This window comes from Cinclus cinclus, chromosome 16, assembly GCF_963662255.1.
Source record: "Cinclus cinclus chromosome 16, bCinCin1.1, whole genome shotgun sequence".
NCBI lineage: Eukaryota > Metazoa > Chordata > Aves > Passeriformes > Cinclidae > Cinclus > Cinclus cinclus.
Genome location: NC_085061.1, coordinates 4,304,379 through 4,320,498, shown reverse-complemented (window position 1 = coordinate 4,320,498; position 16,120 = coordinate 4,304,379). Strand labels below are relative to the sequence as shown.

The following is a 16,120-nucleotide window of genomic DNA, read 5'->3' as shown; positions in this document are numbered from 1 at the left end:
GGAAGGCACATGAACAGCAGGTTTTTGAATACATTTAAAGATGTGATAGTGCAATCCCACACGTAACGACTAGGACCTTAAGCAGTAGCTTCCAGATACAGAATATGATCACGAGCAATAGCATGGAATCAAGTTTTCATTTGGTTTTCTCCTAAAAAATGAGATATTTTGTATTTTCCCATCACTGGCTGCCACTCTTTAATTTGAGACAGTGCCCTACAGCTGAACAGTGCAGTCCCAGCCACTTTCCCAGGCTCCTGAAAACACTTCTGCACTCAAAACACTGTCTCTGAAGATCAGGGTGAAAGAAGTGACAGGATCATGTAATCAGGCTCCAGAACTCCAACTGCCCTTTTGTTGATTACTGTCTTTTACAGTGCATGGATTTAAAGAGCAGAAGCAAGAGAGACAGATCGTCTCAGATCTGACACGCTTAGTGAGATGCATGACTAACTCAGCTTGAGCCAGGACGTGCCTGGAATGTGGAACCCCACTTGGAAGCCTTTTCACCAGGGGCACAAGCTTGGGGGGTTATCTGGCTGCTGCCTGGACGGTAAACACATGACAGCAAAGCACACAACGTAAACAGCCTAAAGACCCCGTTCCCTGTGAGCAGCCAGGAACCACACGAGATGCTTTCCTACCTACTGAGACCCCACTCAGCAGCACTGGAAGAGTTTTAGATCTTTGCAGCCTGGACTGTGCAAGAACCAGCACCCCAAGTGCAGCATTGATGGCCACATGCAGTGGCCAGCACCATTCCCCCAACTGATGCTATGTGCACACACACAAACTCTTCCTCCAGCCATCAGTCATCCACATCAGCAGAAATACTGACAGAGCCACACAGGCCAAACACAGGTGTACCAAGAACAAGATTCTTATCCCAGCATAGTTAATGTTTTGACTACAAAAAGAAGATAAACCTTGCAGTTAACATCAAACTTTTCACCACGTGGTACCTCCTTACTGCAGTGTTAGAACAGCTGCGGTTGCGTTTCACCCGTGCCCTGGCTCTTCACAGGAAAAAATAGTCATCATTGAGAATAAAGCTGAAGACAACAGCAGTTCCCAGAAGCTCTCAGCCCTGTTTACAGCTACCAATATTCACAGCACAAAGCTGTGACCACACACTGACCAAGGTCTGAGTACAGCTACACAGAAAATACTCAGGATCTCCACTTCCCCAGGAGACATGACCAGTGACTTGTTGGATGAAAACAGCATGTCAAAGGCTAGTTGAACATAAACTCAAGGATTAAAGCCTAGTCGATCACATCCTCAAGGATGACAGCCCTGTAGACTAGCTTTAGTATCAAAGAAATGCTGATGGATGTGTTTGTGAGTAGGAAGTAAAGAACTAAACTGCTGGTGAGTCCCAGCTGAAGGCACAGATGTTAGAAAGGAAGCTCAATATTCACTACATCTGACAAAGCAGCAAATTTCACTTTGGCAGAGAAAAACAGACACGCCTGGTTTGAACTTGAACCTTGATGAGCATTCTAATCCTGTCCTGTAAACTGGTTCTTTCCTAGAAACCTTGTGTTTAATTTATTGCATAACATAACCAAGACCACCCTTGCTGGAGCCAGTACATGTAAACCAAATGTAATAATTAAGTTAGTGATGAGAGTCCAGCCCATAGGTTACACCTGCAGAACTACATGTCACCAGTAGTATTTGTCACTGCTGTGGTCCAAGAGGTACATCTCCTGTCAGCAGAAGGTGATTCAGATCTATCCACAAAAATTAACTTGGATCTGCAGAGGACATCAAAAGGTAGATCAACCACAGGCAGAAAATGTCATATCTAGCTAGCAAATGTATTTAGGACAGGAATAAGACAAGCAGCCATATCTCAGAGCAACATTTTCTTGAGAACAAAATTAACAGCGATGAAATACTATAGCAGGCAACTGAATTTTAATAGCTGCAACAAAAGCCACACAAAAAAGGTTGAAAGGGCACCGCAATGAGGCACACGTGACCCAGCATGCAGTTGCCTCAGTAAGAATTTCAGACATAAGATGCAAGTAGAGACAAGAAGAATTAACAAGGGAGGGGGGGATTAGGGTAACGAGATCCCCATACCTTCTCATCATCCTCTGCTGGGAGAGGAGGCCAGTTCACATCTTGTCCCTTCCTCCTTCTCCCATAACCTCCACATCACCCAAGGCAAAAGCTAAGCTGCACAAATAAAAACAGCAGAGCCAGCGTAAACTGTCCAACCTTGTTATTTACACCTCAGCAGAACGCTCCCAGCACCCAGGAGCATTTCCACAGCTTCTCCAAGAGCCTTCTGCTAACACAGGGACCTTGGAAGCACCTCCCAGAGCACCCCCTGTGCACATGGAGAATTCTGTCAACAGCACCTGACTTATTTCATATTCATCATCTTCAGTTTGCCATTTAATATTGGAGCATTTAAAGTACTGAAGAGCTTGTGTTTGAGGAGATTTTTTTTGTTTGCAGCAGGTCAGGCTGAAAAAGCTCAAAAAAAAAAAACCCACCAAAAAAAAAAAACCCAAAAAAAACCAAACAAAAAACAAAAAACCAAACCAACAAAAAAACACAAACAACCAACCAAAAAAACCCCGCTGCAGTAATCAAGAGGTTCACTGCTAGAGTACAAAACCTGCCCCAGAATATGGTCTCCAAGACCAGCCAAGAACCTCAGCAGGATATTTGCCAAGTTGTACTTATGAGATTGAAAAGCAATTTTAACCCTGTCAGTTGGCTGCTCCAGCTAATTGATCCAACGTTTGTTGTCTAAGCTGTAGGAACTTCAGATATATACAGAAATGAGGAAAGGACAGCAGACCCAGCATATATGACCTCAGAGGCCACGGATGAAGCCCAGTCCCTCCCATGTTCCAGGCACTACTCAGTCTCATAAACCAACAACAGCTCAGACTGTGTGGGGAGGGGATGGGATGAACAAACAGAAGACAGCAGCCACACACTGTAATACAAAAAACCACACTAGAAGTGTTGTACAGTGGTTTTAAAATAGCATGCTCATCAGAAGTAAAGACTTCTGTTTAGCTACAGAAGTGTCAAACAAATCATTCCATTCTCACTGGATGTACTATCTGTGCTTTCCACTAAATCCAGACAGAAAGACCCAAAACACAGCTGATCCATTTTTTCCTGCCACCTACTCCAATTGAAACAGTTTCCCTCTTAAGGGAACATGAACATTAATGCTCACCATTGCCTAGCAGTACCTCTGATCTACTACTGTGCAATAGTTCCTGTTTTTTCACATCCAAAGTGTTCATTCTAACCTTACTCAAGTTAAAAATCCTAATGGAAAAAATATTAAAAGGAAACCCATCTCTTCAATCATCTCTTTCTAAGTCCAGTGGCAGCCAGCTATCTCTATCCCCAGCCTTTTCCTAGGTCTGTGCCTTTCTCTGGATTGCTTGCACTTGACAGCCTGCCAGTCCAATGCTAAAAGGAGATCATATTATCAGGGTCTACCATGACATTCACAAGGATCACAACTACAAGCAGAGATGCAATAGGGTAGAAATAACAAGTCCTTCCCTGAAATTCTTTCAGCCTTCCCTCTAGTTCTTCTTCTGCAAAAGAAAAAGACCCATAAGCATTTCAAAGGTACCAGAAGCAGCACAAGCTTCTCTCAGATGACCCCAATCATCTGTTGCTGGGGGTAAGCCACAAAAATTATTCCTAAAAATTACCTTATTTCCCACTTCAGAAACAAGAAGAGATTACAAAATAATAGAAGTTCACTATTGATTTATTTCCCCCAGAAGACTCAAAAAAAGTACCTGGTACTTTTCATTATAGAACACACAGCTATTCCCTAACTTCCAGAAAGCAACATGGGTACTGTGTACAACATCTGCAACTGTTCTTGTTACACTTATTCCAAAAGTGTAATTCCCTCAGGTGTTAAAGGTTTAATGCAATATTCCGTATCAAGATAGTACTTTCATTATATTCTCCTTCCTCTTTTCTCTCTTTGGAAGTTGCATTATTACACCTCCCAAGGAAAAAAAACAATATTCATAAGCAGGACAACTCCACCCTTTCCTCTCAGTTCAACACCACAAGGCAAGACTCAGCCAGACGTCAGTCACAACACACAATCAGCTGCTTCTTTCATTTCCATGCCCTTGCATGCTCCTCACCAAAAACCAGACCTGACAAGAGTTCACATTATCTGCATTTGCCAAAAATCCATGATTTCTGCAATTGATGCAGCACGGCTTAGTACAGCTGCAAATGTTCCTGGGCTCTGATAATTACAAGCCCATGGCTGGGTGTCTAATTAAAGGAGGAATGAATTAATGAGTTTTACCAAAGGCTTTTGAGTCACCATTATAATTCTCACCCTTAATCGGCTGCAGGACACTCAAAGGACACCGTGAGCAGGATCAAGAGCAGAGAGGGAGGGATAAACCACCCCCAGCTGATGCTTCCCCCATCACATTCCTCTCCAACACGTCACTGTCATTCAGACCCCAACAACCAGATCAAACCCAGCAGGAAAACGCCCGGGTTTTCTTTTTATTTTGTTTTTTTTTTGGTTTTTTTTTTTTTTTTTGGAGAGCCGAATACAAAAACGCTTCCTGAAGCTGCCACAAAGCTCAGAGCAGCCTTTGAATGCGGAGAGCGGCGAGAGGCTCCGCAGAGCGCTGCTGACTCCGGCGCTTGCATTCATTCACCCCGGCCCCAGCCCCTGCCAACAATCGCACTTCAGTCCCAGCCTCCCAAGGAGGCAGAAATTGAAAACACGTTTTCATTGAGGCACAGCTTGAATTTCATGAATTCCATTACTCCCGAGTTTCTCAGCATTTCCTGGAGTGAATACTGTAGAAGAAGGGAGAAAGGGGATGGGGAAGGCCATAGGTAAGGCAGCGATCCTGTGTCACCCCTCTGACCACGCCAGACCCAAAAACAGACTGCGCCTGTAGCGAGGATGCAACAACAACCATTCCTACACCAAAGAAAATCACTATATGTTAACCAGAAGCTTAAGGAGCAAATAAAGTAACAAACTGCCGGAGGCCTCGGAACAGTAACAGCTCCGGGCACAGCCCCAAGGAGGAGCATGGCAATTCCAGCGGGAAGCTTCTCCTCGGCAGACTGAGGCAGCCTTAGCTCCTAGAGCAAGTGTCAAAAAATGACCACTTCATCAGCTCCAGGAACTTGAGCACACTGTTGAACTCCAAGAACGCTCACCCCAGGGAAAAAGCGATTACAGTCAGAGAAAACTGGTAGCACCGTGCACTTTTTCCACATGTACAGTTGTAACACGATCAACTCTGGAATTATTCAGGAGCGCTAATTAACACCCTATGGATAGCTTTGATACCATTAGCAATACTTTTAGTGGCTCTGTCACTGACACCATCTTGCCTTGTTCCCCAACCCCAGTTTGGGCCTTATCTTAAGGAGCATTACATCACCCACTGCACCAAGGCCTCCTTGTAACAGACACTATTATGCAACTGAAGTGCCTCCATTTGGATTTTGGCGTTATTTTGAATTTCGGCACTGAATAGAAGGCTTGTTTAAATTCCCTGCATGAACAGCAGCATTTTACAGCCTGAAAAGGGCGTCCGTGCACAGACACCAACACTGGCATAACAACACGCCTGAATGTGTTCCACATTTGTGAAACATCCATTCCCCACATTCCCTTTTCCCCTAGTCCAAGAATAAGTCCTGCATTGTTAGGGCTGATTAGCAATATCTTTCATCCCTAATTTCACACTACAAAGGGCTTTCATGCATATGCACGTGTGGCACCATTCTGAGCCATATCAGCCAGAGAAAGCATTTAGTAGTGACCAGGAAATCGTAATCCAAGGGTGCAGCTCCAGTTTAAGTGAAGGTGAAGGGGAGTGTCAGCCCTTTCCCTGGATGGTTTCAATGCTGCTCTTACCATTGACCAAAACCCGCCTATTTGTTAAAATAATAACTTAAAAGAGGGCTGGCACACATTACATCTGCTGAAGCAAGAAACCTGATAAGCATTTGAAAGCACATATTATTGCAAACATTACCCTCATATCCCAGTGCCTGGAGAGGGGAATGGCACCACTATTGTGACTGAGTTACACCAACTGCTGTGGCCATGGATTGCACGCTAACCTACTTTTCTTTTTTCTTGCAAGAGAATAGCCTTGCAGCCTTAGCACACAAATGACTACTTTGAAAAAACGTGCACATTTGCAGCTTACCAAACCCTAAAGCCCACAATTAGAAGATCAGACTCAAACTATAAGTGGCTCCTTACACAGAAATCTAAAAAAAAAAAAAAAAAAAAAAAAAAAAAAAGGGGGTGAAATTAAAGCTCTTGCAACGTGAAAGTTTTCCTCTTTCCTAGTTTATCCAACACAGAAAACAAAAGAAATGGCATCAACATGGCTCTGCCTCACAGTCACTATTCACTAGGTACCTGGAGACCCTTTTGCCATGCAGCAAAAAAAAAAAAAAAAATTGTATTTTGAGAATAAATGTAACTAATTCCTAGTATTTTCCCACTGCAACACAACATCAGCCACCCCTTGAAGTAGAGGAAAGGAGAGGATTTCTAACAGGGATGACTTTTTTGTTTTTTCAGACTGTCATATGAATGCATCCCCAGGACTAGAAGTGTTGCATGAACTTGATCCTCCTTGATTTTAGCTCATCTGTCTTGTTAATCATTGTCATCAGGTAAAACAAAGAACTAGTAGGGTGACATACCCAGAAAGAGAAGACAGCCATGCCAAGAGCTCAGCAAAGTTACTGGGCTTGGATATTATCATTATTATTATTATTATTATTATTGAGGTATGCTGAAGAAATAACAATAATAAATCCCTGAGTATTATGAGTCTTATTCATGTGTTAGAAATGAGAATTGAGGTTCACTACAGTAGGCCATCCTGATATATTCCAAAGTCACTCAGGTCTCATCTGAATCTTAGAGCAAATAAATTCCCAGACATCACATCCCTTCCCCCAGCTATGGGAATCATATTCAGCTGAAAACAAGCCAAGTTCTCCTACTCATTCAAGAGGAATGGGAAATCTCATCATAACTGATAGAAAAGTTACTAGTGAAAGTTAAAACAGAAGAGAACTGAGAGTCAACAAGAGGCTAATGCAAACAAGGTGTTGACTCCCCTCCACCCTAAGAAAATGAAGAGTGAGCACCACCCTACTGTTTGCTTGCAGCCACCCAAGCAAATTCACTTGACATCAAAGACTGTGAAAGGATGACTTCAGGAGAAGCTTTGGCCATCACCTGGGCCTTCAGCACACCCATCCTCACACGTACAGGAGTGTCTCCTGGAAGGTGACCGTGCAAGCTCTGCAAACAACATCGGCTCTGGACTTCACCCTTTCCATCAGTAAGTGCTGGTGGGGCAAGGGGAGCAGGAGAAGAGGTGTAAAATTAGCCTAGGAGAAAAAGGAGAGGAAAAACCAAACCAAACAGAAAGAATGGAAGAAAACCACAGAAATTGCAAGGTTTTGGAGGGTGGTTCCTCCTTCGACCTTCTGCTCTGAAGACAAAAGGCAAGAAACCTGACAAGACACAGGCCCAAAACTTCCCTCTCTCTTCTAATCAATGGACAGGTTTTTGTTTACAGCTTCCAAATTAAATAAAATCCCAAAATACAAGTAAGAGATCAAGAAGACATGTGGCACAGACTCTTAATCCACATTCAGAGCCTTGGGATTAAGTTTGAGAAAGCACCTGACTGCCTACCCTTAATCTCCAGAGTCGTGCCTAATGGGATATGGTCTTCTGGGTGAGAATTTCTCACTTTCCCTAATAACAAAAAATAAAGAACACTAAAAATCCACATCAACATCTGCTTTAAGCACTGCTTGCTTTATTGAATCAACATTTAAACAAAGGTGTTCTGTTAACCTGGAGATCACACAAGTGCCTCTGCTCCAAAAAGGCATGAAGGGGAAAAAAACAAAAAGAGACAAGGCATGGTAGGACTGAACTGGATTTGCTTATCCCTTTCTCCAGACTGCTAGAGATCAGGTTTTGCAGACCAGGAGTCATATGGTGTTACACTCATGTGGATAAAAATGGAGCATTCTCAGGAAGACAAATGTTGTGTAGGTGCAGAAGCACCAGGGTGCCAGCAGCTGGCCACCACAACCAGACACATTTTAAACTCTGGTTCTACCCTTCCAGCTGAGACCAGCATGGTACCTTCAGGGCACCACATGCTCCATACATGTGTTTTAAGACTGGGAAGCTCATCAGGCTGAGTACCAGCATCTTCTCTGGCAGGATAAGTACTTTTAGGATCCCACCCAGAGGAAGCAAGCGTGGTTTACATCTTTGCATACTCACCTGCACCTCCTTTCCTCCATGCACCACAAGGTGTTTCACGTTTCTTCAAGATACCTTTTACTCTGCTAAAACCATACGTTTATAACAGTTACCTTTTTTTGACTGGAGTAGAGTAATCTACAGCCAGCGTTTCCAGAAACTGGAAGTTCTCAGGAGACCATCTGAAAACGTGGCAGCACAGCATGGGTCAGCAAAACAAAGCAAGGCTGCAGACAGAAAGCTGGCAAAGGTGCACTTTTTTCCTCTCTGCATACCATATGCTGCTGCATGACTGAATTAATGGTCAACAGAAAACATTTTATGTCTAACTTTGGTAAAAATCAGCCATCAAAAATTGCCTCGGTTCTACAGTTTTGGTTATTCATTGTGATGCAGTTCCTCAGCAAAGGCTCTTCCAGATCAAAGACAGAAGAGTCAGAGCACAGCACCAGTTTGCTGATAGGAGACATTACTGCACGGTTACTCATGCAGCCGACACTGATGAGTAAAAGGAAGAGGGAATTTTCCAGCAGTTCTTAAAAAAAATAAAAACAACTTCAATTTCATCAGAAAATATTGGATTCTGTTAATAGGGGTCACTTAACCTTTCTGGAAATACAAGCAAACTAATGCTACAGCAGGATAGCTGACCAGACCTTGGAAGAGGTCCATCTATTCTTGAAAGAAAAAAAAAACAAAAAACTTCAGTCCAACCCCTTTAAGAAAAGCACATTACCCTCTGACTTTGAGCCAACTAGACAAAAACACGTCATCCAACTTGACTAATACACATGTTTCCAATTTACAGAAAGACTCCTGGTTTCAAAATTGAAATAAGATGCCAGTACAGTAGAGGAAGTTCTAAAACAATCTCTGTAATCCAAGTTTTTTGGCAGTTTGGGCTCCATCATGTTTCTCCAGCCAAGAAACACTTCCAAAGACAACACTAGTTATTATGTGTAGGGAAACAGCCTCACAGAGCCAGAAAGTACCTGACAGAGTTAATTCCTGGCCGAACCTTTGGCTATGGATTCAAACACACATGCCTTGGATTAGAGTCTGCAAGCCAAAAAATGGGAAGGATCATTGGGCTTACACAGCACCTTTCCTTGCTGGATCCCTTCTCAGCACATGTATAGAGGGAGAAAAAGAACATTACAACATGAAAGCACTGACAGATGTATGATAGGAAACTCCTGGGTGACAACACTGAAAAGAGCATCTCAAAGCCAAGGACTAGAGCGTGTCCTGCTCTTATCACTGCTTCCTTCAGCACGATTCTGCATCTTAATTGGTGTGAATCAATCATCAGTCATCTTCCAAAGCACAAACAGCTGCCATTACACCTACTAGCCACGCATCTGCAGTTCTGACTCGTACTGAGAAGGCACGAAGCGGTGCAAGAGAAGTTTCAAAATGCTGGTGAGTTTTTCTTTATTCTATCCTGACTCACACAACCTGTGTGTTTACGTAGGTTTGTGTCAATATGGCCAGTTTCCAGCAATGAAGAAAAAGCAGAAACTCCAAAGTGCTCCATGGCTCAGCTTTTACAGCCTTTTTTCTCCCTCACTGTTCACAGCACACTTCTCAGCCCAGTCAGACTCCAGAGCTGAAGTGCTGTAGTCTCCTTGTCTGTCAGTATACAGACACCCTAACTGGAGCAGATATCCCATTACCTGTTGTTGTGCTGTATTACAAATCTATTCAGCTTCTCTGTTTCTTTCCAGCATGTGACCTCCACACTACCTCAAGGCTCTTAAACAATTCTACCCTGAAAAAGAAAGTGAATTCAATGCCATGCAGCCAAGTCAGTCAGAAGTAGGAGTACTTACATTGCTAAATAAATTAAACTAGTGACAGCAGCAGCCTCAGCTCAGTCTCACTGGGCCAATCAACTGAACTGGAAAGTAAGTGGACAGTTCTGGTAAGATCATCATGATTTTATCAGCAGCAAAAGGCAGGGAGACCAGAACTGGTATTAGCATGATGCTGTCAGAAGGAACAGGAGCTCTGCTCCGTTTTTACATCCCCTTCACTCTAGAACTTGTGACTCACTACACAATGAAAAGGCTTTGCAGAGCACTGCAGTATGACTCAGATGAGAATACAGCCAGAACAAAGCTGTTCGTATCAAGATATTTTCAACCCCAATGATTCACGGGAGGATTAGGAAAAGAACTGGTCTGATAAGATCCTCTGTAGGGAGGACTATGGAGCAAGTCCTGCAAGCAGCTCTGATAGAACTCACCAGCGTGCCAAACCTCTGCAGAAGAAGGATCACAACCCCAGCTGATTCTACATGGAGATTCACCTCAATTCCCCCAGAAAAAGAAAACAACTGGTTGTACTGCTTGTTGTGGCAGAAGCAGAGCATCTGAAGGACATCAGGATACTCATGCATTTTTAAACAATCTAGTCCAGAGGGGAAGGATCTGTTCTGCTCCTCCACACTCACACACACTGGTCTAACCTAATGCAACAAGATATGCTGTGGGAGAAGATGAAGAGTAAAGCAATACCAAGAGAGAGTGTTCTAGAGCCCGTCTCAGGTGAAGAAGGTATGCTGCCAAAACCTGCAGCTGCACTGATCTCAGCCCTTGGCAGCAGCACTGCCATGAGCATTTCTCATGCTCTCAGACAAAAGGAGGAAGCCCCAGTAGGTTGGTACACAATGGCTGCAGCCGCCTTGGGACAGCCCAGCACACAGCAGGCGACCCTGCTGCTCTGGCCAGGGGACTAGAGGGGACAGAACAGCAGAAGCAGCCGTTGGATCTACATCCTGCAAGACATTCCCCATCACCCAGGGTCCCAGAAAACTTAACAAAGACCTAGACTTCAAATACTGGCAGCCTGTGCCAACCTTCAGAGAGGCTTCAGGGCACAATTGCTCGGCTGCTGCTTCAGGGGAATAGTGGCTTGGCATTACACTAATCCTCACCAGGCAGAGGTGCAAAGCCTCTTCAGGCAGCAGCCTCCTCACCTGCAGCAGCACGTGGCACTGCAATAAGTGACAGGACAACATGCAAACCCAAGCCACTGCATTCCACTTCAGTCTAGAGAGGAATGTTCAGTTGATGCACGACTTCAAAGCCCATCATCAAAGCACAAGTACAAGAAACAGGTGGGTATTTACTAAAAGGTTACTAAAGTAAAGAGTTTTATAAAAGAAATGCTGCTTTTCCGTGGTCACGGGTTGGGAAATCTTTTCTAGAGAAGCAGTATAGAATCAGAAAGGGTACATTGCTTCCTTCCTCAAAACATGCCAGAATGGGACTGACACTGAGCCCATCTGTATGGCTATTTATGACAGCAGTCCAACTACCTGATGCATTGGAGTTACATAGTTTAGCAAATGTAATCCTTCCTTACTGCAGTTAGGGACACCCTGCCCTTACCTGTCCCCATAACTTCATCTAGCATCCCCCCACTGACCTCTCCTCAGCCTCAGGGGGTTTGATTTCAGGGAATTTTTCAGGGGGAATCAAATGCATTGTGTAGTTCAACAATTCATACTTAAGAATCACAGTATCAATCGCTAATGGAATAGAAAACAAAAATATACACAATTTGCACCAGTGAGACCTACAAAGTAAAGAAAAATAAGGCAGTGTTAAAATTAAAAAAATGAACTGCCTAAGTCCATTTTCCTAAGTAATATGATCTCACCTGTAAAATACCAGAGATTCCTAAAGATAAGGGAAGACAATCCCAGCACATGCTGCAAACAGACCAAGAGGTGCAAATTCATAAAAAGAAAAAAAAAAAAAAAAAAGTCTAGAGTTCAGACCAAAAGGCCCTCAGAAGCACTTAAAGCACAAGAGAGCATTTAGCATTACAGTTCCCAGTCCTGGATTAAGTTTCCCTGTTTCACTGCATTAGAATTAATCTATGTGCCTACGAACTCCAGAGTCAACTCACAGAGCCACAGCAGCGTGGTTATATAACCACGACACCGATAGCACAGGCTGCAGTGCTGGAGCCTGCTTGCTGCCTACCCCTCACCAACACCAAAACCAGCAAAGCTGCTGCTGCTCAAATCATTCTCTTGATGACAGATGCCTCAGTAATCCAGACATTCGAGTTTGGATTTGATAAGATGTTTTCTTGCGAGCTGATGTTAAGACTTAAAAGGCCATCGACTGCTGTGCAGGAAGTCCTTAATGTCATCAAGAGAGGGGAGGCAGCTACACAGGAGGAGAATAGCAGAAGGCTTTAACTGGGAATATGATTACTGCAGAAAAATTATCTGACAAACAAACACAACCCCACATTATTGCTAGGAATGCTTTTAAGCAATTCAAGTGAAAACTGGTACATCTGCTGTCTATTCAAAAGGTCACAAAGTGCTTATTTTATGATAACACACTCCAAGAAGATCTTTCAATGAACTCTTAACTTCTGATCTCCAGGATCATATATCCCTGGTTTTCAAGGCAGCTACCCTCTGAGGTCATGGAAATACAGTTCAGCTGCTGTGCAGCATTACATCTGCATGTGGCCATCTTGAACTCTGCTAAGCCAAGGGAACTAAAACGAATTAACAAATGGAAGCCTCAAAATACAAAGTTAGCTCAAAAGTCCTTTGATTTACTGGTATAAAGATGTTCCTCTATGTCTACCCATGGCTCTCTAAATACATCTCTCACATTTCACTTTAGCTTCAGTCCTCAGATCTGTTCATCTGTTTAGAACAAAAAGCCATACCATACAGCTTCCCGAAGTATTTCTAATACCTTCCACTTCTAGGTTAAACAAGAACTGTTTTGATGCTTTAGCCTTCATGCCTGTGTGCATGCTAGCAGGCTGTGTATATAGGACACTGCAACTATGTTCAGAAAAGCCAAAATGGTGTTTTGAAAACCAGAGACCGTGGCAAAACGAGGCAGCAGAGTCACTGCAGCTCTGTTCCAAGATGACAGCAGAGAACACAGATGTTGGAGCACACAGATTCACTCCACAATCATTTTAATTACATGCCTAGCCAACCAAGCACAGGATACAGGCTAAGCAGCACTTAAAAAAAAAAAAAAAAAAAAAAAAAGAAAAAGAAAAAACCGCACACAAGTATTTAGCGAGCATCCTCCTGTGCACTTGATGCTAACGCCACTCTCGTGCATTAAGTCATCTGTTTTCCAGCAGGCAGGCAGCCGGTTTTGGAAAGGCACTGCTGGCCTCGCTGCGGGGCTGGCGGCATCAATGTGGATGGTCAGCGGAGCCTGCACAGGACTGTCACAGCCCACGGAGGACTGCGGGCCGGCCAGGGGCTCCAGGCCGGCACGGTGCCTTCACCTGGGCAGCGCTGGGACCGGGCCGGGGCAGGGCCGGCTCCCGCCCCGCTTTGCCATGTGGGTCAGTGGGCACGGTGGGATTCGGTCGAAGGTTGAGCTCACTGATCTTGGAGGGCTTTTCCAACCTCAGTGATTTTATCAGTCCGTAATTTCACCTTCTCCCAAGAAGAACTCGGGCACCGGGCAGGCTGAGGGCAGCTCGGGATTGTTGCCCGTGCCGCCGGGGGTGCTGAGCTCCGAGCTCCGCTCCCATCCCGCACCCGGCCCTGCGGGGACACCTGCTCCTCGTGCGGCGGCCACGCAGCTCCGGGCCAGGGGGCACACGGCAGCACGGACACCCACCGGGGAGCCCCAGCGGGGCCGCACGCCCCCTCCTCCTCTTCCACCTCCTCCTCCTCCGCCCTCCAGGCGGGCCCAGCCCCGCACCCGCTGCCCCGCACGGCCGGCGGCGCGCACCCCGCACACACGGCGGACCCACCTGCTGGTACTCGGCGTCGTGCGGTCGGAAGTCGGCGGCGGTGAGCTCCCAGCGCAGGCTGAGGTGCGGCAGGCGGTGCAGCAGGCTCACCCACCAGGGCGGCGAGTAGCTCACACCCGCCATGCCCGCGCCTGCCTCACCCCGAGCCGCCGGCCATGGAGCGCCGCCCGCCTCACCCGCTCCGCGGCCGCCGGCCCCGCATGGCCGGGTGTCCCCCCGCCGCTCGCCGTGCCCCCGCCCGCTCCCGCTCCCTCTTTGTTCGCCGAGAGGCTCCGCCGCCCGCTCCCGGCGCCGCCCGCCCGCTCCCATTGGCGCCGCCGCCGCCGCCCCGCCCCGGCCCGGCCCGGCCCCGCACGGCTCCCCCGGGATCGGGGGTCCCTGCCCGGGCCCCGGCCCGCGCCGTGGAGTTGGGTTCGTTTTCCGGCAGATTTCCTGTGGATCTCACACTGTTCGAACAGCGGAAGGTGCGTTTTGGATTTGGCCTAAAACGCAGCGCGGTGAAAGCGATTTGTGCCGCGGCAAGTGGTAAATGCAGTCATAAAGTCGCTTATTGTTAGTTCCTCTCCAGTCCGTCTCTCAAGGCTCCTCCTAAGATGCGGAGGCAGCAAGGTTGCCCGTCCTGAATTCACAGTTCATAAAGGCAGAATGTTATCCAGCTCTGCCTTGGCTGGGCACTCGCACAGCAATGGCAGCAACGGGAGCACGGGTGAACGCTAAAGAGACGCCTCTCACTGTGTGATGGCACGAGGAGAAAAATAATAAAATAATAATTTGAACAAAGTCTTGGGATTTCTCAGAATACCTCAAAAATGTGTGGATATGACTCTTGAGGACATGGTTTAGTAGTGAAAATGGTTGTGGTGCCGGATTGATGGTTGGACTTGGTGATCTTGGAGGTCTTTCCCAACCTTAATGACTCTGTGACTTTGTGGTGCTGGGCACAGGGCCACGTGTGGCAGCGGGTGGGTGTCCACAGCCAGCATCAAACCACATCCCCACCCCTCTCACCAACACCTCTCCCTGCAAAGTAACCCCAAAGTGGACCCAAGCACTCTGCGCGTTCCAGCCCCTGGTGCCACTGATGACACCAATGCCTTCACAGCAGCTGATGCACTTGTTCCCTAGCACTGACTACCCCAGCCTGGCTTGGTTTGCCCAAAACTCGGGGGAGTTTCTAGAAGTACCCAGGTTTCTAAAGATACGGATGTGTGATTTCCAAGTCTGCCCTCCACCTGTTCCACGGAGCTATGCAGTGCTCTGGTTCAGCTTCCATCCCTCTCTCTGCAGGCAAAGATTTGGCCTCATCCAAACCCTGACCCAAAGCCAGTGTGTTGAAGGGACCTACAACTCTCAGCTTGTTTTGATGACATCATAAATCAGAGCCATGAATTAAACACCTGAATATTTCAGCAATGACAGCATCTAACTGCACAACAGCACGGAGCTGTGCATGTGGTGGGCTCCCCACAGAGCCACTCACACTCCACTTTCCCAAGGATTAGACTCTGACACAATGGAAAAGGCTTTTCGTTTCTTTCTAAACAGAATAGAAAGTATTTTTAGGTAAAAGGTAAAAAAGATGAGTACACCTTCTCAGGGGATCATGTCAGAAACAAGTAAGTACATAAATACTCTGGATAATGCTAGGATAGTGAGGTAAAATAGAAAAGATAATGATAAGCAGCAATCCCAAATTAATTCACTGTATTACAAAGGTTGTACTGCTCCTGTTGCAACTGAAGTGTATACAATTATTTGCTGCTTTTAAAAGGAATAGAATGAATAATTTAATTCTTGCTGTAAGTATGCAGTATCACCCAGCATTAATGCAGGAGCTCTTAAAACTGCCCAGTCTATTCAGAACATCTCCCAGACCTTCAGTCTCTCCATCCCTGTGTCCCCATCCCAGCCCTGCTGTGGCACACCTCACCCATTACTGATTGCTCAAAGCATTGCCTTTTAAATACCACTCAACATAATTTGGAGTTGGAAAGGGAAAAAAGGACCATCCAGCTCTCTAACAGACTTCAGGCAAAT

At 45.8% G+C, this 16,120-nt stretch overlaps 1 protein-coding gene across 1 annotated transcript in view; it reads right to left on the bottom strand.

Moving 5' to 3' along the window:
• TTYH3 (tweety family member 3) overlaps positions 1 to 14,206 on the bottom strand; it is a 69,712-nt gene extending 55,506 nt beyond the window's left edge. Inside the window, exon 1 of the mRNA XM_062503626.1 lies at positions 14,084 to 14,206. Coding sequence (XP_062359610.1) covers positions 14,084 to 14,206 — 123 coding nt within the window. The remainder of the gene's footprint in view (positions 1 to 14,083) is intronic.
• Between the last annotated feature and the right edge of the window lie 1,914 nt (positions 14,207 to 16,120).